The sequence below is a fragment of the Hippocampus comes genome, unplaced genomic scaffold (assembly GCF_001891065.2).
Source record: "Hippocampus comes isolate QL1 unplaced genomic scaffold, H_comes_QL1_v1.1 scaffold139, whole genome shotgun sequence".
NCBI classification, from domain to species: domain Eukaryota; kingdom Metazoa; phylum Chordata; class Actinopteri; order Syngnathiformes; family Syngnathidae; genus Hippocampus; species Hippocampus comes.
In genome coordinates this window covers 329672-352674 of record NW_017804829.1, presented here as the reverse complement: position 1 = coordinate 352674, position 23003 = coordinate 329672, and the positions used below count along the sequence as shown (strand labels likewise).

At 42.1% G+C, this 23003-nt stretch overlaps 1 protein-coding gene and 1 long non-coding RNA gene across 8 annotated transcripts in view; one reads left to right on the top strand and one right to left on the bottom strand.

Moving 5' to 3' along the window:
- Positions 1-2941, bottom strand: part of LOC109514176 (uncharacterized) — a 68487-nt gene extending 65546 nt beyond the window's left edge. For both annotated transcript variants that reach the window (XR_002167948.1, XR_002167947.1), the window contains exon 1: positions 2767-2941. This is a non-coding gene — a long non-coding RNA (uncharacterized LOC109514176). The remainder of the gene's footprint in view (positions 1-2766) is intronic.
- Positions 2942-4729: 1788 nt separating this feature from the next.
- snphb (syntaphilin b) lies at positions 4730-16757 on the top strand. Of its 6 annotated transcripts, XM_019866956.1 has the most exons (8): positions 4730-4938; positions 6614-6694; positions 7582-7702; positions 9842-9994; positions 12717-12887; positions 13619-13729; positions 14476-14625; positions 14730-16757. In XM_019866956.1, exons 3-8 carry the CDS (start codon positions 7653-7655, stop codon positions 16636-16638), a joined length of 2544 nt encoding a protein of 847 aa, XP_019722515.1. In that variant the 5' UTR covers positions 4730-4938; positions 6614-6694; positions 7582-7652; the 3' UTR covers positions 16639-16757. The 6 variants fall into 6 exon arrangements, with proteins under 6 accessions (XP_019722515.1, XP_019722521.1, XP_019722524.1 ...); XM_019866962.1 differs by lacking the exon at positions 6614-6694; XM_019866965.1 differs by lacking the exon at positions 9842-9994.
- The last annotated feature ends 6246 nt before the right edge of the window (positions 16758-23003 follow it).

Sequence of the window (23003 nt, the reverse complement as noted above, 5' to 3'; positions counted from 1 at the left end):
GTTATGGACTTACACCCTAAATAGACGCCAGGTAGACCAACTATTAAAAAAAAAAATCTTCCGAATAGCGAATCATGAAACCTGAACGTGTGATGGGGAGGATTTCGGCCTCCTATAAATGAATACAATTACAATATCCTTTGTTGAAAAGCAGGCACCTCCAGATTTTGTGCTACTGCTAAAAATGACTAAATAAATAAATAGACAATACTGTAGTGGACTGCAACTACTTCTGTAATGATCACATGCAACTGGATTGTCACAGAGCTCCACCTTGACCAAATGTTAACAAAAGAAAGTCGAAATTAATATCCGGGGTGTTATTTGTGTGTGTTTGTTCATCACTTTGCAAGATGAGCGAAGACAGTCAATCCATCAAATCAATCAATCAAGACAGTGAGGAGGATTTATTGGTGTGTCACCTCATCGACTCCAGTTTGACGTATTGACCACTTCACACGTGCGCCATAATAACACCAAGCTCATTTAATCTTTCTTCCTGAGTGTTAAGAAATGTTCAAGCGCCTGCCCTCTCAATTTATTTCCTCAAAAAAAACGACATCCACATTTCAGTGCATTAACCACTGAACATGTTTTATAACATTTTTCTGAAACGTGACCATTCGTCATCAAGTTAACGTTGTGGAAATAGTATTCACAGTTGGCCCACATTGTATTCAAGCATTTCTCTCTCTGTCTCTCTTTTTTTCAACAAAATAGGTCAAATGGAAATAAGTTTGGAATGCTCAAAAAAAATAATAATCTTCCATTTTCAACATGTTGCCCGGTTGATTTTATTTGCCAAGTTTTTCAAATGGTGTCAAGTTCTTTGAAACCCCTGGTATTTTTAGCAAAATTCTTAACTGTGTGTAACAACATACTGTATTGCTGTTTGGTACCAACCATGAGGTTGACAAAAACACAATTGACTGTGTGTGCACAATATAGGCGATTGTATAGAGCAGCCACAATGATCTTTCGAGGATTTTCAAGAGGCTGGCAATGTCACTAATGTCTCCATGTTATTGACCTTATACTGTGCATGTCTCCTTGCCTAAATGGAATAAAGTCTTATGGAGTAGTTTCATTGTAAAAATGTTCAGTTGCTTCTCTACCTATTTTTCTTTTTGGATTTTTCGTGCTCGAGAAGCAACAGCAACAAGTTATCCATTTGCATAGCAGGTTGATGCAATAGTTTTTGAATGTTTAACAAATAGTGCAATGTTAGGGTACTGAAAAACAAAGTTTTACTTGTGTCAAAAGTGATATTCTCTGTTAAACTTATGAAACACAACACCTCACACAGTCGAAATGCAACATATGGTGACAATAAGGAGCCAGGACCCACACTCTGCAAACGCTGATTGAGGAGGACATGTTGCATGCGCAATCCTGTACACACCTTTTCATTTATTTATTTATTTTACACACCAACAAAAATATAAAAAACACGATCTGCAACACCATCTGGACACTTAAATAAAACACCCACATTCTTTGCTGGCTACTTTGCAGTGTACACCTAACGACAAACGCTTTACCTTAATTTACAGATGAGTTTCTTTTTTTTTTTTTTTTTGCCAAGGGGTGATGTTGCTGTGACAAAAACAATACTTCTATGGATAGACAGATGAACAGATTAACAAACAGATATACATTCTGTGATTCCCAACCACTGCGTTGTGAGAGATTATCAGGTGTACCATGAGAAATGATCTCTTTTAATTTTTCCAAAAATGAACATAGGCCTACCAAATATAAGGTAGATATCAACAGGATGGCACAGTGGACGACTGGTTAGCATATCGGCCTAACAGTATAGAGGCTGTGGGTGAATTGGACAAGATCATTACTTCAACACACGTTTTTTGTGTCATTTTGTTTAATTGTTTGGCATGCAATTTTTCGGAGGTAGGTTGGTAGAAACAGCTTTTACCGTTAACGTGCTTCAGTTCCTTTTGGTCCCCGTTTAGTGTGGTACAAACCATGTTATCAAACCCCAGAGTGACAACTTCTAAATAGACTGTCTGACGACCAGTTTGAAGACATCTATAATGCTGAAAGCACACGCTGTTCAGTTATTTCCGTTTTTTCATGGCCCTCTGAATAGGGATCGTCACTCAGCAGCGAAGGATCACTTGCTATGTACCCTTTGATCATTCATTGAAGCACACAGCAGTTAACAATGTAAAAGTAAGTTTGAATACAACAATAATGTACCTATCTTCATGCAGCACACTGTAAATAATAGACATTAATTCATGAACTTAATACCTTTATCTTAACAATAACGTTATCAACCATGATTTTATCACAACCCATTTATTTTAGCATGAGGTATTATCATTGTCATCATTATTACCCGTAATGTTTTATATGTAGTCAAATTTATTTATAATGTCATCAAGCTTCACCGTCGAAACATAATGAGAAACCATACAAGTGGAACCTAACAAAAGGACTACAAATCCCAGCGGTCAAACCCGGAAGAAAAGCGCCGGTACCATTCCCTCTCGCCGTAACGCAAAATCATCATTCAAACTTTCCAGTTCAGCAGGACAAACATGACATGGCAACACTCCCCCAAAATAGAGCCTAGCATAGACACCACTGCAATTACAAGGCTTAACGTTATAACTTTTACTGGCGTTCTTTAAACTGCTGATTGCGAACAGCAAGTAACACAAATGACACAAAGCAAGCAAGCATGACCGAATCCCCAAAATAATTCCACAGATCCGACAAAGGAAAGCGGACATAGCTTACCATTGGGGTTATGCTGACGACGAAGTGAGTGATTTCCGACTGAAACAAAGTGCGATGCGTTTTTTTAAAAAACGTCAATTGAATGGTCACCTGTCACTGGCAGCCCCGCCCCATTTTAAAGTCCCAGGTAAATCCAACACCTCCCATTTAAGTTCCCGATGTCCCATTTAGAGAATTTACACCAACACACAATCAAAAGGCCCCACTTAGTGACACCAGTACATAAGCATGACAACAAAGTTGTTGTTTTTGTTGGGGGGGGGGGGGTCCCAGAGACAATAATGGCCTTCTGGCGGTTGATGTGAACCAGGGTCAGTGAGTTTACGGGGTTTGGAAGCTCATCTTTGAATATGTACTGTGTGCATTGTATGGGCATGGTGGCAGCGATCCCGCCTGCACCAACCAGCCAAATAGCGTAAAGGGGTTTTGGGCGTTGGTTTGGCCGAGAGGGGGCAGTGACTGGATATTTGAAGTGGGAGCTGCATTCAGGGTCATGGAGTTGCAGCTGGAGTCGAATCCCCTGCTGGGACCAGCACAACTAGCCGCCTTACATCCCTTTGCAGGATGATGGTTGAGTTTTTGGTGAGGCCCCAGCAGAACATGTGACTGTTGAAGCAGCCCAACCAAGTTCTTAGATGTTTGAGTCTCACCCATAAGCAGTCCTCAGCCAGGTGGGGTGTACCGTGAACTGATATGGCCTTGCATTTATTTTTCCCAGTTTCTACTCCAGGCTTCCACGATGGTGAAGTTCAAATCATAGATGTCTGAACATAATCAGAACTGTGAGACTGCCTGACCACGAGGGCACAGTGTCACTGTTTTTTTTAAAATTCAATTGTCTTAATTTGAGTTAAAAGTCTTTTTTTTCTGTATACACGTTAAATACGTTTTGCCCAATTGGCCCCTGGCTCACCTGCAACTTTTCCATGTGTGAGAGTCACACACATAGTGTAAATGAGTCATCTATATTCCAGAGCACCAACTACACACCCGTAATAATGTCCTTGTACTTAATGAAAACTAATTCAATACATCGAGACATCTCGTACTGGAACGTGTTACCTCCACAAAATGATGCCAATGAGCAATCCTGTTCCCTTTAAAACAAACATAATAAAATCAGTGGTGAAATTTGTTGTTAGTGAATTGGACATAATCTGTCTGTGCTTTGTATATGTAGCAACTGTCATTATTAATTTAATAATTATCAGTAGTGCAGTCAGGCATTTGAGGAAAATGATACTTGAGTGACCTCTGTTGGCCAAGTTACGCTTTGCAGCTGTTGTTCTGAAAACGAAACACTTCAATGTTTCCACTGGATGAGGGCACAGGCAATTTATTTTTCTATGTATCCAAAATAGGTTCATTATGAACGGCCACGGGCGTTCATTGCGTCACTACGATGTAATAACTGATTGAGTGTATTCGCGGACAAAAAGCGTTTTTAATACTGGGTGTAGCTATATTTAGCATTTCATTCATTGCCTCTGTATGCTAAATTCATGTCGTTTTTTTGTTTATTTTATTAACGACTAAAATAAATAGTTTTTTGGCCACGTTGTGTATTCACTCCCCAAAAGTCCATGCAGAAACGTTGTGAATTGCCTTTTTTTTTGTTCCAGCCGGATGAAGCCCCCTCTCCCCCCCAAACACAAAACAATTCGTAGTCGTTACAAATTCAAATAGTTTTGCCCCATTTTTTTTCGAGAAGGCGGTGTTCTTTTCAGGGCGTCATGAATAAACAAAACCTTTACGTCATATTAAAACACAAACAAACCGAGAGTAATAACAGAAAAGTTAATTAACTAAATTTATAACTCTTAAATAATAAGGAAATCAGAAATGGCTCAAAGAATAAAATCAAAATTATATTAAATGCTCAACTGGCACCATTTTAATGTCATTGCCCTTTAAATAATGTGACGTAGCGTGACGCAGTCGTCTCCAGCCACAATCTCCTTGTGCTGTGTGCATCCAGCAAACCGGTGCACCTCTTGCCCCCTCCCCTCTCCCACTTTGGACCACAACTCCTCCTCCTCCTCCTCCTCCTGAGCTAACATCCCTTCTGCATCCTGCAGAACTCTCGGACACGGGAAAACATCCCGCAAAAATGGAGCCCCTGGAGCCTAGGGAGGACTAACTAAACGTACGCAGAAAGGGGGTGGGCAGCTGGTAAGAAGCCCCGATGCATTTTTTTAAAAACATTTTCACATTTAAAGCACCAGCGGATGCAGTATAAATGGATGTGTCTGCGTGCGTGTGTGTGTGCATCAAGGACACGATTTAAGTGTACACATCGAGCTGTATGTTTTATTTTGGAAGCCCCTAAGGGCACTGGGGCTTTGTCAGTTTATTTTGAAAGTGAGATGCTTACTCACTGTCATGAATGTTAAAGCTCAACCTCAACACCATTATACAAATACTGTATAGCGGTTGGCGTGGAGGCTTGGCGGCTGTGCTGCGCCCGCGCATGCACGGCGCACACCGAACGTCGTCCATGTTAGCAGGCCCTCAGGTCGTGACAGTTCTCCTGGCGCAGCAGTTTGACCTTGCAGTATTTCTGCCACCAGGGACACAACATCTGACGGCTGACACCAGTTGTTTTTAAAACATTAAGAATGAGTACAAATTGTGATATGAATGGACGAGATGATTTTACCGAGGCAAAATAACAAAAACAGAGCAAAAACATTGCTGCTGATTACATCCAAACATATCATAGCAATACCCAGATGGCAAGGAAATTACGCCCCCGAGTGGCTGTGAGCAGCATAGACATGCGGTGGAAGGCAGCTTGTTTCTTTTTCCGTCTCTGAGCTAGACTCTCCAGACACATTAATAAAGTTTCCCATCGAAAATGTTCTTATTTGGCGACGTCTTCATTGGCAATTAATATTGCAATTGACTCAGACACGTGGTCACCCCACAATGTTGTAGGCGGCAATGTTTATGTTCCAGGGAGGTATATGGCTCATGAGTTCCGCCCAGTTCCTGCCAATGCACTTGACCTCTTCACAACAGTAATATTGTTCAAATGTCATATTACTCATATTAAAAAAATAACTTGCACCCTTCTTATGCCCGTGATATATCCAGGTCCATCTCAATAAATTGGAATATCGTGGCAAGCTTGTCTTATTTCAGTACTGCATTTTAATACACAAAGTACATTTAATATCCTCACATCTCCAAAACCATACCCCCCCCCGCCCCCCCACAAAATGTAATCATTAATGCATTTTGGGGTGTTATTAAACATTTTATGGTAAAAGTTGTCTGGCTATTTTCAACGTTTTAGTTGTTAAAAATAACAGAGCCATGTAGGGACTGCCACTAGTGACAATAGTTGTGGAAAACATACAAAATTCACCAACTTTTGAATACAGCATTGATGCATAATCCAGATTCACTACACAGAGAGGGAAATATTTCTTGACTTTATGCTTTAGAATATTGAGGCATATAACTTCCACTTAACGAAAACCCAATGCACCAAAGTTATTCCACAATATTCCAATTGATTAATATTCATGTGTTCCATCGAAATTCCCAAATATCGTGCAAAATACTCGACAAAAAAAAAAAACTAATCGATGGAGGCAAGTGAAGCGATAACCATTAAATGTGTCCTCCAAACAAGTGAAGCAGGCGAAATACCCTTCCGTCTATTTCAAAGGGGGACTCCCTCCTCAGAAGTTGTGTCATTCTACGATTTATCTCGGAAAGATGAATAGCCTCTTGCTGAATGATGATAGATGAAGGGAAAAGCATCCACGTGCAGTGTTCGCCCACGGGATGTTTACGGGATTGAGGAGATTGATTTCCTGTCTGTTTTTTGCCTGTTTAGTCCACACATCCCTGTAATGTGATCACGTCGCCTGCACCGTGTAGCCTACAGCCTGTCGCTGACCTCATTAATCGCTATACGGTATGTCTGAGTGACCTTGTTAGTAAGACATGCGAGTCATGTTACATAAGTGGTTGTGACTGGCAGTGTTGTGTACTTGTAAAACAGCAAGCTCAGGATTCATAGGCAAAATATTGTGCTTTTTTTTTTTCTCGCCCTTTAACAGTTCCCATGTGTCTTCATAAAAGGACAATGTCATTAATTGCTCATAATACACAAAGAATTAACGTACACTTGTAAAACTCTGGTTGAAGCCTCTCGTGTTTTTTGGGCGGGGCAGGGTGCGCCCGTTTCATGCAAATGAGCCACTATACACCCAGCCACCCTGTCCTGCCAATGCAGAGTAATTTTTATTTTTTGTAAACACCGTAACCAGGGACGGAACGGACCTTGGGTGTTTCAAGTAGGCTCAGGCCCCCACATGAATTTTTTTTTTTAGGTAATTACAATAGGGACCTGGACGTGTTGCAGATGCATTGGCCACATACCCTTCTATATGACGCTTTCATCATTTTAGCCAAACGAAACATTTTTGAAAAGCTAATAAGAGAACCTATTGTAAAAACGAAGGGTGAAACTGACAGTGCAGTCTGTGCGGAGAATGACTCATCATCGTTTCCGTCTGATGAGAGAAAAGTGCTGCATTCAGCCTATTCTATTAAAGTGGTAACCTTGAATTTCAGAACAATATTTGCCTTTGCTGTTAATGATATTTGGGGAAAAAACTACTCAGAGTCTAAAGAGTGCCCATCACTGTGTGTATGTGTGTGTGTGTTTGGGGAGGTGGGTGGGGGGATGAATGGTTCAAAATTCAGACATTTGACTCACTCAGCGGGCACCACTTTTAACCATGCGCACCAATGCTTAGTCTTGGGACTTTTCTTTCACGTCTTCTCCTTTTCAACCAGGCTCTCGTCACCCGGCTGGATACCAGGACGGTGAGAACCGAAGAAGCTTGACTGGAATACTGCCTGGCCTCATGTCTGCCCCTGCTCCAGCCAGTCGGAGATCTGCATCGGGCTCTCGCCGGTAGGTCGTCAGCAGACTTGATGTCACCAATGCAGCTCTAAATGAGCTTGCTCACATTAGATGCAATTAATTCAAGGCATGGGAGTTTTACAAGTTAATTGTGTTGTACCTGGGTACCTCGGGGGGGTACAATGAATTGCTAGTCGTAGCTGAGTTCGTTGAGTTTTCCCATGATATCTTAGCGTGATGCTAATAGACCTTTGATAGCCTATTGATAATCTTGCACCCTCAGGAATATGCGGAGAAAAAGGAGAGCAATTCGTCATGCCGTGGCTTGAAAGTTGATTTTCTGTAGGCGTTGAAAACCATCCTAAAATGACCCGTCATGAAGCAAATTAATGTGATAATTAAGAAAGAATTCTTTTAGGAGATGATTTTTAAAACTAACACACTGAAACATGGTGGTTATAATATAATTAACATCAATGTTCTCTTTGCCCCTCTTGGGCAGATTTATTTCACCAAACTATGTGTTTGAAGCAGAACAAGTGTTAATTATTCACTTGATCTGGATATTGTAAACGTACTTCATCCATTAATAGCAGTAATTCAGCCACACAAACAGTTCATTCATAACCAAGCGACAATGACGTGAGGGCCTGTTTAGTCGACGTCTCCATGAATAGAGGACATTGAACAGCCTGGCCTCAAAATATTTCTACCTCCTCCCGCATCACTCCTCTATAGAGACGAGATGATAAAAAGATGAGCCCCTATACGCGGGATCATATTTACTTCCATAAACACTGCCAAATGGCATTGTCTATGGTCTAACTCATTCAATGTCGTGCCCTTGTGCATGTGAGGTTGCACATTGGAAGTTGCATTTGTTTTTTTCCATGTGAACAAGCGTATAAAAAGATCTTATTGAACAAAAATAACCTAATTGGTCATCATGCCCTGCAGCATGAACGTAGCCTTGATCCTGTCTATCTGATCGCGACCGGGGGGAGGGGGGGAGAGTCCCAATGCCCATTTATTACAAATAAACAGCTTGAAGCAAGAACTCTGGTTGTCATTTGTCGAACAGTTTATCTGCCAAACGAAACACTGCAAATTCATAGAGGAAGGAATACATACAAATAGGAGAGAACAGGAAAAAACGGCAATGTTACGAATACAGTTCTGGCAGTCTAAACGTGACTTTAATGCATCGTTCAACTATTCATGAATCTTACAAGAAGAAGCAATGTTTAATTTGACATGTTTCATTAGCGGGTCAGCCACAAGACTGACTCAGCTCTCTGTCTGTCTTTCTTTGATTGAGTCAGCGGTTGGTCCAACTTGATTTGTCTCTGCCCAGTCTCATCGTGTCAGCTGAGGCTTTGAAAATGTGATGACAAGTGTGAAATCTGTCTGGTGGTCAGACACCTCCCACCTGCTCATCACTAAACAGCAAGTTTGTTTTATAATCCTGTTTTTCCTACAGGTATTCGTCAAATTTGATCGATTGACTTTAATAAAGTGCAAATATTAAGAAAAAAAACTTAAATAAAAATAAAACAATTTTACATGTATCAAATGTTCATTTATTTACTAATTGATTGCAATTAATTAGTTAAATACCACTTAGAATGCAAATCAATTATTTCATTAAAATGTAATTTAATTCAAATTGAATTGACCTAATTTCATGTATAACCTGGTATGACAATGTGTGTCAAGTCGAGTCACATTTATTTATATAGCCCTTAATCACAAACAGTCTCAAAGGGCTTCACATGCCCACAGTTGACAAATATTCATGATATCCCCTGACCTTAACCCCCAGGAGGACACGGAAAAACGAAAAAAAAAAAACAAAAAGACATCTGGGGAAAAATGAGAAACATGAGACAGAGCCGCAGAGGGGAGAATCCCCCTTTCTATGATGGCCAGGCTGCAATGGATGCGGAGTGGCCAAACATTTGGAAGCGGATACTGCAGCAGCTGTTTGGTTGCGCATTTCAAACCTGACTCCCTCTCTCTATTCGCTGTCGCACATTTGTCTACATGGCATGTGGATCGAGGAGCTATGTGTAGAGCACCCGTGACAACAATACAGGACTCGCTGTGGTGTTGCCATGGCAACAAGCATCTACAGATGGCTCAGCAAATGTGGCTTTGGTGTCCTCCTCTTTTTCGTCTCCTCTCTCTCAGATTCAACCCTCTGAAGGCGCTGCAACCCAAACGTCGCTTGCAGCAAATACTGGCCTCCTCACCCGTCCCGGTCCCCAGGCCGGAGTCCGGGTCGGGGTCGGCCGCACGGGTTGCTACGGCGCCGGTAGCCATTCCGGTGCCGGCGCCCCCTGCGTGAGAAACATCTCAGTTACCCTCTTAGAGAGCATGCGCCATAGCTGCTGCAGCTGTGGCATGTGTTGTAACCGCTCAAACAATAACAGCAACAAAAACAACACGTGCTACCACGCTAATTGTGCTGCCACGCTGATCTAGGATCAGGGTTTCCCCGCCCCCGCCTCCTTCCCCCTCAGACTATACTGATTGGATGCAGATTCTTTTCTACAATTCTGAATCATTAGTATCCAATGTGCAAAAACTCAAATGGATATACAGTCACAACAAATTGGGACGCTCATCCTCCCAAGTGCTGTGCTGCAAGAACTACGATGAGGGAAACCTTGAGCCTTTCACTGTTGATCTGCACGAGGTAGATCTGCACTTTAATGCTCAAAGCATATCGATCATGCTTGTGTTGAGCGGCCTTGTGCACAGCTCTCTTGTGCCGTGAAGACAAAACTGTGATCACTCGTGCGCAGTGGCGATTTTGGCAGAAAATGTTACTAAGCAGAATACTGAAGCTCATTAAAAATGCTCTGAATCGAAGCGAGAGGACAGAGAGATGAGGCGGGAACATAGATTCTATTTATTTTCATTTCAAGAAACGCCACTGCTAGTGATCACCGGTTCAACAAAGTTGCCCAGTCAACTCTGCTCACAGTCGGTGACACACCAAATGACCCGTAAAGTGTCTCTTTGCATGATAGCGTTGGGATTGGCATTATTTTTTTCCATTTTCTTTTTTTTTTTTTTTCTAACTCTGTGTCTTGCAAAGCACGTTGGAATAGGGGTTAGCACGACTGCCTCTCATTTTTGAGATTTGGGTTCTAATCTTAGCTCCAGGCGCCTCGTAGGATGTTAGCCTGTTCTCCCTGTGCTTTCGTGGGCTTTCATGAGGTTATTCCGACATGTGAAAAACATGCAGGTCAGGTTAATTGACAACTCTGAAATGTCGATAGGTTTGAACGTCAGCGTGAATGATTGTCTAATATTTGCTCTGTGATTGGCTGACGACCAGTCCAGGGTGTACCCTACCTCACATTTTCAACCCTTGTGGCCCTCGGCTCGCTTTGCTCGTGGAATGACTTCACCTTAAAGCGGAAGTGTCAGCAGTCACAACAACTAGTTAAGTACTCAACATTACAAAGGACATGTTGACGTAGCGTTTTCAGCATTCTCAACTGATCTCGAATCCATTGATGCATTTCGGGTTCTTTTTGTTTTTTACTTGTCTAAACTTGTTTGACTTTTAAAAAGTAAATAAAAGGGTCAACAAAATTGGGCTAAGAATGTGAAGCCCAGTTATTATCAGTGGGGCTAGTACGTTTAGCCAGTTGAGCGAAGGAGGTTTGCTATGTGCTCCTGGTCGCAATGTTTACTGAGATTATATGCCCACAATTATTCATACTCTTTCTCGATACAGGCATGGCCGATGTCTTAAAAGCATTAAAATGATACCGATATGGAAAGACATGATCAGGATCCTCTGTAATAACCTTCTACATGCTCCTGGTCACACCTATGGTGAATTATTAAACGTGGCTACATTGGAATTTCCTCGAATATCAATTGTGTGAAGTCAAATGTAAAGGCAATGAGCAGGTCATGAAAAATTAATACCTAAAAATGCTGTGAAGTAATACGATAGGGAAAAAGAAGATAATGCGTTGTACCGTACACTAATGATGCATCTATAAGTTTGCTAGCCAGGATATAGCGATATTGATAGCAGTGGTTCTTAACCTTGTTGGAAGTACTGAAACCCTCAAGTTTCATATTTGCATTAGTAGTTGGAAAAATAATTATTTTTTTCTCCAAAATAAAAATGGCTATGTATGTTATCGGTGCACAAAACGAGCCATGCGTTGGTAGCGGACAAAATCACAGTTGAAATAACAACAAATAATACGTTGGTGTCCTACATTGTCATTGCTTAGGTAGTTCTGTTGTGTTATCGGCCACTCCGCACATGATGTCGGCAATTTTCTGGTCCACTGACATGCCCTATTCTTTTCTTTTGGCCACTCAAACATGTGTTTGCCTGTATGTTAACAGTGCATCGCCACACAGCACCGAGACATTTTGCCGAATAACTCGCTAACAATGGCAAAGAGCAGTTAACGGGACAATCAGCAGGGCATTACAATGGCTGACTGGCGACTCGGCATTCTGTAAATGACGTCACTCGCCGGAGATTGCCAAACAAAAGCCTTTTCGTTGTTGCGGTAGTTGCCGGAGCCTATTCCAGCTGACTTCAGGCGGAAGGCAGAGTGCACCCTGAACTGGTCGCCAGTCAGTCGCAGGGCACATTCAGAGACAAAAAAGTATGTGTGTGGATGTCGGATGTTTTTGACAACATTAACCCGATAAAACAGTTTCTCCAAAACACAGGCTATGAAAGAAACCATTAGAGTCCAATGCAATTTGGGATAAAGGTATATATTATGTTGATTGTCAGTGTAAACCGTGAAGAGTCTACTTAAAGTGGTTACAACTGGGACATCCAGATTCCACAGACAGCTTGCCGACCACATTGCAAACCTTTAACAGCACTGCTTTGTTATGCCTGCAAACACGTTTTCACAAGATTTATTTTCTTGAGATTTTAGACTGTGGTTCTGTCGTGAGGTCAATAAAACCATTTTTGTGGACACAACCCAAATGAATCGTTGTGTTCTAGACACGGTCCAGTTTCATGTGTGACCTAACACCTTGTTATCTCTGCCTGGTGTGTCAGGTTTGACTATTGCAGGTTCATAGAGCTAGACTACGTTCCTATGGAGACAGGTTACATGGTGTCAATGCGCCCGACTAAAGGCTATGCATCCACTGCAAAAGGACACGCTTCCACCAAGTCCCCGGACCGCCTTAGCCATCCATCAAACTCCCCCTCTACCCCTCGCTCCCGGTCTGTCCAGATCCCCTTTCTCTGTGGTCCACACTCTGCAGCATGGGAATGATGTGACACGTCGTACTGTGTGAATGATTCATTGTGGAACGCGTTATCACACCCTTGTATCCGGTCTGATGTGTTTTTTCACCTTCATTTGCAACCCCCATTGATTGAGTTTCCAAACTACAGTGGACCCTCGGAAACAGGAATGCGTCTGCGATCTAGTCTCTCAGAAATTTCAGGGATAAAATGGTTCAAAAGGTTTTATTCTGAAAAAAGATTACAAGTCAAAGCGTAATAAATGATCCATAGCCATGACAGAACTAAAAAAGTTCACTTTGTGAAGCTACTTTTCGGGTTGTACAAGTTCAACTCCCACAACTAATTAATTACTGTCTATTTCTATTCTAATGGGAAAATACCCAACAGCTTTGTCTTTGAAAACCGAGTGTCCAGTGTATTCCACCGAGTGAGATTTTTGTTTTGAGCCCATTTCAATACGCATTGATTGACTTTTTCACGACACCAACTCATCCTTATTTCTACTACGCACAAATGCAATTTTGTTGCCGTACTGAGCTTATAAATGAGTTTCTGTGTACCTGGCACTGTTAGTTGTCTTTTTTTTTTTTTTTTTGGTCTTATTTTTCATTTATTTGTCAACAGCTCACAGTTGACCTTCACCGGTTTGTCCGGAGGGTGTTTTTACCAGGCGGTAACAACATTTCTCCTCTTCTTTTTGGAAGCAGGCGGTCACCTGCAGGCCCCAGTAACAGGGATCCTTATGGCAATGCCTCCCTCAGTAGCAGCAGCAACTCCGGCTCTTGTAAAGGCAGCGACTGTAGCCCAACCAAAGGGTGAGAAGATATTTTCATATACGGACTACATTGTCACATTATAAACCAAGTGTCCAACCAAGGGACTGTTTCTTACAGCTTGTTGAGAAACTATATACCACGATTCCGCAGTCGGTGATATCTTTCGGAAGTGGGCCTTCAATGGGGAATTGAGAGTTACATCAACTCCAAATAAGTCCAAACCTCGATGCATCTGTACATTATAGCAGTTCACAATCATTATTTATTAATAACGAGACTAAAACCTAAAACCTTGAATAACATCGTCACTGTAGATGCTCATTACTTATGATCAACCATCCACATCAACCATCCGACTCCAGTACTTGCTAATTCTGAAGCCCCTGGGTGGATTTCATTTACATGGCAACACAGAAGCTGAAATCTGACCCCCAAATGACTGCAAGCTACATAGCAATGACACATGCATGAAATAAAGACAAAAGATTGTTGGATAGAAATTAATACAAATCCAAGTAATTTGTAAATGTAGGTCAATGCTTTTGATAGTGTATGGGCCAGCAGAGAAGGCCCTGACTGCACAGCACTGCCCCCATTGCAACTAATGGGGGTGGCCAGAGACCTAAAATTCTGGGCATCCCTTGCTTAGACCGCTGCCACCATAACCAGGATATAGAAAAAAAATATTTCTTTCTGAGAACACTTGGCACAAACCAATCCGATCAGACTTTAAGTCAGTAGCAAGTCAGTAGTAAGTTTGTTTCCGATCATTTTCTGTCCCACAGACGTCACCAGAAGTACATATCATGTACAGACAACCACGGTATTCGGCCCCCACCACCAGAACAGTACCTCACACCTCTGCAGCAGAAAGAGGTGTGCATCCGTCACCTGCGGGCCAGGCTAAAAGAAACCATCAACACACTGCAAGACAGGTTAGCGGTTAGAATCTTCCCCAGGTTCTTCCTTTCTACATTTACACTATATTCATTCTATTTCTTTATTTCTGTGGTGACATTTTTCCATTTTACCCCCATAGGGACACAGAGATTGATGAATTGAGAGAGAAGCTTTACAAAATGCAAGAGGACTGGGTGGAGGAGGAGTGCCACCGCGTGGAGGCTCAGCTGGCCCTTAAGGAAGCACGACTGGAGATCCAGCAACTTAAACAGGCCGTGGACACGGTCCGCGACAGGTTGAGTGACGCCGGGGGATTCAGCGGGGACATCGGGGTCCAAAAGTACTTTCAGGACATCAACACTCAAAACCACAAGCTTGAGAGCCTGTTGCTCAACATGGAATTAGCTCAGGTGGGACTAGCCAAGGAGGGGGAAGCCATAGCAGGCCGTCGGACCCGAGTTGGGGGTTCGGCGCCAGCGTCCGTATCCGGGGAAAGTCCAGGAGGAATACCAAAACCAGCAATAGGAGGAAAGGGTTCTTGTTCTTGTGATGGTTCGCCAGCCCGTTCTCTGACCCGTAGCTCCACCTACACCAAACTGAGCGATCAAGCAGCAAACCGAAATGGCAATGGCGTGGATTTTCCTTGTCTTTCAGCTGATGGCACTCAGGACAGTGGCTTTGTTTGCTGCGGGGAGAGCAGCAGCGTCCCGAGTCGGGCCGACTTGCTCCTCGAGGCCGCCTTCCTCTCAGAGGAAACAGCTTCATTGCTCAACTCCTACGCGCAAACCTTTTCACGTTCCACACCCAACTCTTTACCTCACGCTTACTCCCAAACCTTACCTCATTCTTTCCCTCACAACCCATCACACTCGGTGCCCCACACGATGCCGCATTCAGCCACCTACGAGAAGCTGTGCTCGGGTGAACGCATGTCAACAGTTCGTTGCGGCTTAGGAGGAGGCGGCTGTTTGAGCCACCCCTGCTTATCACACCATCACCTCTACCTACATCCCCTACGCGAGACGGGCATTCAGACCGAGAGCTGTCCCATCCCGGCAACATCAGGTTGCCCATCAGACTTGGATACAATTGCCGAACAACGTACCTTCAGATCCCAGGCCTGCAGCCCAACTTCAACGTGGATGTCTGACGAAGGAGAAGACGATATCGACTCCATCACCACGACCACTTCTGTCACCAGATCAACTGTCATGAGCACAGCCACGGAGCCGATTCCGTTCTCCAAATTGCCACAGGTGAATTCCATTCCGCGTTCTGCCACTGTGGCCTGTTCCATGGAAAGCCCTTTGTGTGAAAGGAAGAAGGTCACGAAGGAAGATACCGAGGAAGAACCTGCTGCAATGGACAATCAGGGAGAAATGTCAGTAGGCCAACCAATAGAAGTACAGCCGGAGATGGAGCCAGCAAAACTAGTGAGAAATCAGGAAGACTCAAAGGGGGTAGCACTTCGCACTTCAGAAGACAGAAACAAAGGCCTATGGATTGTAGAGGACAGACCATTTGGGAAAACGCTGAAAACAGCCATCAGTAACGACATCCAGCAAGCAGACGGCCTAATTCCGATAGAAACACCAGGACTGAGCCCATGTAGCCCCGAATCCCCACAAGGTGTGGAGCAACCCCACACCTCCCAGCCAAAACGATTTATTTCCCACGAGGAGGTAGATCGTGTCATCGTTGTAGGGGTGCATGACACGGAGGATGAGAAAAAACCAGAAACAGAAGAGCAAGGCGACAAAGGCAGTGGCGCAGCAGCGGAGGAAGCGGATTCCACTTCCGATTCTGGGCCGGTACAGAAAAGCTACTGGAGTCGTCACTTCCTCGTGGATCTGCTGGCAGTGGCGATCCCCGTGGTGCCGACAGTGGCGTGGCTGTGCCGGGGTCCGGTTCGAGACGGGCAGCCCATGTACCACTTTGGATCACTGCTGAGGGGCTGCTGCACCGTGGCTCTGCACTCACTGCGCAGGGGAGGGGGGTTGAGGCATTACCCCGCGGGCGGGGGGGACCTTGGTGGATCTCAGATGTGAACAAAGGTTCTCCTAAAATCTCTCTCTTAGGATGTTTGGCCAACACTAGATGGGTTTTAATTGGAGAAAATCTGGTGATATATCATCGGCATCCTGTCCTGAAGGATAACTTCAGAAAGAAAAAAAGATCCAGGTTTGTGTGCATTAAAGATGAGGTGAAGTGACTGGATTGACCAAACCGCTGGTCCAAGGCTACGGGCTGAATGTGCTGATTGAACTGAATAATCATTACTTGGATGTGCAATGCTGATTGTTTCGTTTTCAAATGCAGGGAAAACTTTCAAGGTTTGTTCTTTGGTCAACATCGCCGACTCACTGTTGGCTGGAACTATAGCACTTTGTTGGATATGTACTCATTAGTGTATGTTGTATGTTGTGAACCAAATTGTCTCTGGTGGACAAACTGAAATCCATTCGTTGGGTCAATTCAAAAGGCATGTCTCCCTTGTCCTTAAAGTCCTGAAATATTCCGTATTCATTATCAGGTATCATGCGCTCTGCTCTTTCCACATTAAATGGCAGACATATATTATCCTAAACAAGGTCGCAAAACCAAAACACTATGAAGCCATTGCAAATGCTATATTGAAGCCACATTTTCACCAAGCCGTCTAGTTCAGTCCATTTCACCTCATGGTGGTACCATTAGGAAGAGTAAATCCAGAAGTGTCTTGTGTTTCCAGTGATGACTGAAAATGCTTTTCAGTCTTCTTCCCAACATTCTTGTTGTCTTGCTAAAGGGCACCCGGGAAGGAATTTTTCCAGGTGACCAATTTTCAATATTTCCAGTGGGTCGGTCAGAGTCAGGTTGACCGCGGATTCTGAAACGATAATGTGCCGTATATTACTATATTTGGGGCTGAGGAGGGAGTTGTAGGTATTCTTTATAACTGTTAGCAACAACAATAAAAAAAAAAAATCTTCCTTGAACTGACCTTAACTCTACTTCTTGGTAGAAAATAGGCCTTCAGTGTGCCATCTTTTGTGGCTTTTGGACATCTGCGTACATTTTCTGCACCTCTGCTTGTCCTCATGCTGTTAATTCTAAACTAACAACCTATACTAACAACATTATGACTGTTCTAGAAAGTCCCTTCTCTAAGAGAGACAAATACAACATGCTTTATGATAGCTCACGCACCTCTAAATTGGAATTCTAAACATGCTATCTCCTCCAATAGTGGCTGTTTGGGTTTATTTGAAGCACTGTAACCAGTACTGGGCATTTATTTTTTTAAGCTAGGCATTCATTTGGATGTAGGCCTTTATTTATCACTTGATTGGTCAGCGGAGGATTGTTACCTCAGTTTTACCTGGGAATGGAATGTAAACTGGCTCACGTTGTTGCGTGTCTTTTATTCTTGGTTCCTATCAACAATACAGGGCAGGTTCCTTGCTCACATTTCACTGCACAGCTAACTAGCTAGCATTAGCACCGAAAAGAAAGAGTCACGCCTGGCAGTAAATTGACAGCGTCAACGAGAGTGGAGGCCATTACTTGAGGTTAAATGGTTAATAAATAGTATGGTCAGGTCCAGTGTCTATTTCAGTACACAGTTGGCCCTCAGTTTATGAACACTGGCACATTGAAGTAGCTTGTGCAGCGATGTAAGCATACGTTGTCATGTGGGACAAGAACACAGGCCTGGTTATGGCCGTACAGGCTGTTTTTCTTTCAGTTGCTTGTGTTTATTGTTTGGAAGCTTCTTTCATATAAATATTTGGTCAATAGGAATGGCACGCCACTTGGAAACTGAGGACCCCAGCCCCCCCTCGTATGTGTCTTTCTTTGCTGCTGTTACTGCTGATGGTTAGCACCCTCAAACTTCAAGTATCCAGTTTTCTACATGTCCAGAAAACATAAGAATACATTTGTGTCTTTGGCTAAAAGTTCAGTGTCACTAAATTAAGCCTTCCAACCCAAATGCTTTCATCTGTGCATCCATTTTCGATAGCGCCTCTGCGCATGAGAGTCACGGGTAAGCTGGAGTCTATCCAAGCTGACTGCGCGATTGGACGGGGAACATCCTGAAGCGGTTGCCGATTAGTCACAGTGCCCAAATGCTTTCATTCCAAACCAAATTTGCACTTTCGCTCTTCAAGCCTTTCACTCTACAACAAGCTGAGTGGAGATCATAGCTAGCTGGAAGATCATTCACCGGCTCAATTTGTCTCCTATGAAACACTGCTGTACAGTTTTTAACTCCTTTTGTCTTGTTCAATTGTCACTCTGGACCATATATCCCCTCTAGTCAGTCATTCAAGGGCAATTTTTTTCTGCTATGCATATTACTAACCATAGAATAAAAGTAAACAATGCACTTCTATACGGCGTACCCTCAGAGGTGGAACACATTCCATTTGTTCACATTTGAAACTGTCTGTGCAAAATGAAGTTTCACCACTCGTGTGAAGAGTAAAGCTTACAATAAATACTAAAACAATCAAATGTGGATGTAACAAACCTTACCTGAGTTCATTTATTACCGCAAACGTCATCATTACCATTTTCACTCTTGACTTAGCAGTCCTGATGCCCTTCTCAAAGTTTAAACAGTACACACAAAAATGGCTTGCAAAATACATACTAGGAGATGAGTTCGTCCAATTGCATCTGTCTTGGCATTTTAAAGTCAAATTCCGAGTTGTTGAACCACCAAACCGTTTGCATTCTGAAGGTTGCTGAAGCAGAACTTCGAAAAGGAGGTTAGAAGGTTTTACGTGTGATTTGTTTTGCTTTTGTGAATGTGTTTATTTGTGACGATGTAAATATGTAAAAAGGGAAAGGGAGAAAAACTAAAAAGCCAAACAGAACAGTCTTGGACCTAGTGAAATGTAATTTGGAGACAGAATAAGCAACATGACTTTCTTTCCCTTTTGATTTGCACTATTGTTCACTTTATGAATTGCAAGCAATTACTTGAATTTATGCGGCTGTGCGATGTGTATATGCAGTGCAACTGATTGTTCTGTGTATTTAAATGTAGAACCTTCTCTCATACGTCGTTTGTGTGATCATTTTAGCCTTTCACAAATCAACGTGCAAGTGAGTGAAACGTAGACTGCATGAATAAAAGTATTGAGACATCTTTTTAGAAATCTGCCGAATCATCATCAGTTTGGACAATTAGATGTGCTCAACTTTGTGGGAACAGTTTCGGGGAACGGCCATTTCTCCCCTGAGTGCGCAAAGGAGGAGCGTGATATAGAAAAGCCATGTAATAAATGGGTGAACAAAAATCCCACAGACACACTCCAAAATATCGACGAAAGTCTTCCGAGTCAAGCAGTTCCGACTGCAATGGGGGAAACAACTTCACAGTTGTCATTGCTTATCACGTCTTGTAACGTATTTTCCGCACTATAAGGCGCTTCAGAGTATAAGGTGCACCTTCAATGAATGGCCTATTTTAAAACTGTTTTCATATGTAGGGCACATCGCTACATTAGTGGTTGCGATTACGTTATGCATCCACTGGATGTAGCTACGCTAAAGGGAATACAATACAATGCAATCCATCTTTATTTATATAGAGCTTTCACAACCGCTGCAGGTGTAACAAACCGCGTGATAGAACATTTAAAATACGACGTCCAAGAAATCAGAATATTGATCCCTAAAAAGGCGCATCGGATGATAAGGCGCGCTGTCGGCTTTTGAGAAAATTGAATGCTTTTAGGTGCGCCTTATAGTGCGGAAAATACGGTAAATGGAATGGCCATGTGTCCTCGTAGTTTTGGTTATGCAGTTTACATTTTGGGATGCTAATGTGTAAGGCAACGGTGGAAAAGGAGCAGTGACTATGAAACATTGCGTAGTAAGGCATCGGGGACAATCATGATCATCTGGCATCTCAATGCCGTGGGCTTTGTGCAAGACGTCAATGAATGAATGAATGAACACTTAAATGCACTGGAGGGGTGGAAGCTGTAATTAAATGCCATCAACCTGTCATTTCATATTAAATGTATCCATTCTTGAATTGAAGTTAAAGTCCCATCATCGGTTAAAGGAGACAGATGATTCACGGCAATTAAAAACAATTCCCAAGTGTATTTATCGATGCATGTGACATGCTGTCATCAAAATAAACCAAGAATTAAAAATCACAGAATACTTAACTTTCGAGTTCAACTGTACAATGTACAAACAATGCAACATTTTCCCATTCCAAGGTGTACACTGTTGCGATTAAAAGTATCAAATAAAACCGCTCAACAGCAAATTTTATCAACGATGTCTTGATGTGTCCCTAAATGCGTTTTTGATGCTGATTTTAAAATGTCTTTGCTTTTTTTTCTAGCACATCAAGTTTTTGAGACAGTACTTAATTTTTTTCTGTTTTTAAGTTTGTGCTATAAAACCTTGCACAATACTGATTATACAAAGTACAATGCATTTTCATTTATAGCTATGACCTTTCCAAAAATTCCTCCTCTTGTTGAACCCTTTATTCATAAACATTGCTGAATATCTTACTCTCATTATACATTATATGTTATGACCTTTCCAAAAATTCCTCCTCTTGTTGAACCCTTCATTCATAAACATTGCTGAATATCTTACTCTAATTATACATTATATGTTATGATCATGATAGGCAACGGTGGAAAAGGAGCAGTGACGATGAAACATTGCGTAGTAAGGCATCGGGGACAATCATGATCATCTGGCATCTCAATGCCGTGGGCTTTGTGCAAGACATCAATGAATGAATGAATGAACACTTAAATGCACTGGAGGAGTGGAAGTTGTAATTAAATGCCATCAACCTGTCATTTCATATTAAATGTATCCATTCTTGAATTGAAGTTAAAATCCCATCATTGGTTAAAGGAGACAGATGATTCACGGCAATTAAAAACAATTCCCAAGTGTATTTATCGATGCATGTGACATGCGGTCATCAAAATAAACCAAGAATTAAAAATCACAGGATACTTAACTTTCGAGTTCAACTGTACAATGTACCAACAATGCAACATTTTCCCATTCCAAGGTGTACACTGTTGAGATTAAAAGTATCAAATAAAACCGCTCAACAGCAAATTTTAATCAGCGATGTCTTGATGTGTCCCTAAATGCGTTTTTGATGCTGATTTTAAAATGTCTTTGCTTTTTTTTCTAGCACATCAAGTTTTTGAGACAGTACTTAATTTTTTTCTGTTTTTAAGTTTGTGCTATAAAACCTTGCACAATACTGATTATACAAAGTACAATGCATTTTCATTTATAGCTATGACCTTTCCAAAAATTCCTCCTCTTGTTGAACCCTTTATTCATAAACATTGCTGAATATCTTACTCTCATTATACATTATATGTTATGATCATGATTGTTATTATGAAAACCTGATGTGCTAGAGCAGGGGTGCCCAACCTTTTTTGACCAAAGATGTACTTTTCGATCAACCAACCTCCCGCGATCGACCCGTTACCGCACACGCACGCACTTACCCACGCATGCCCGGATGAGCAACGGCCACGACGGCCCCTAAAATAAACGAAACTAAATCACAAAAAATAATATTACAATTGAATATTGCTGATCCAATTTATATTCAAATCAATTTTGGTGTATGTTGACTTCTGCTTTGCAAGTGACAATGTGCCTCACACAGACTTAAAAAATTGAAAACATCTATAATCATCCAATTGCTTTAAGTTGTGATGTTCAAGTATAGGGAAGTTCGTTTCATTTTGCCATAGAATGCCTCTTGAAATCAAGCTCTTCTTTGAAATTGATCTTTTTCCCTTAAGTTTAAAAATATATTTTTTGAATCGACTATTTTCATATTCACCATGTGCTATTTCGTTTCGCACTATCCTCACACGTCAGCGTGGCCATTTGCTCTTTTTTGTCCCACAATGCATCTGGCCTTGCTCAAGTGACATTCGCCACGGTACATAACATATACCACCTATGATATAAATATAATTTCTTGGGAAGACAGATTAGAGAAGGGTGTTTTTGTCGATATTATAAATGTGTACTGTCATTTTATTTCGTACTTTTTTATCCGACGCTGTGCTTATTTATGTATGTACCTGTATGAATGTACTGTCGTACTTTTCACATCATACCACCGAGGACATCCAATGGCCTTGCATCGGGACATCAATGCTGTATATATTGGAAACATATATAATGTTAGAATATTTGAATTGCAATAGTGTGTACAGTCAAACAAACAAATGGGTTGGCAACACTCACGATGAAGACCAAAAGCTCCAAGATATTAAAACAGCATGGAGGAAATTGTTGTCTCCCCGTGTGAGCGTGATCCTTTTCATTCTGTGGGTGGGGTGGGGATACGGATGCTGGTGCAAATCATCAACCAGCAGAAGCCAAAAAAAAAATAATT

What these genes read in the sequence shown, in the direction of transcription:
- snphb (XM_019866938.1), top strand. Translation starts at nt 9,570, where the DNA reads ATGATGGCCAGGCTGCAATGGATGCGGAGTGGCCAAACATTTGGAAGC. An exon ending in CCGGTGCCGGCGCCCCCTGC is followed by an intron (nt 9,995 to 12,716) that starts GTGAGAAACATC and finishes CTGGTGTGTCAG; the next exon opens with GTTTGACTATTGCAGGTTCA. An exon ending in GACTGTAGCCCAACCAAAGG is followed by an intron (nt 13,730 to 14,475) that starts GTGAGAAGATAT and finishes TCTGTCCCACAG; the next exon opens with ACGTCACCAGAAGTACATAT.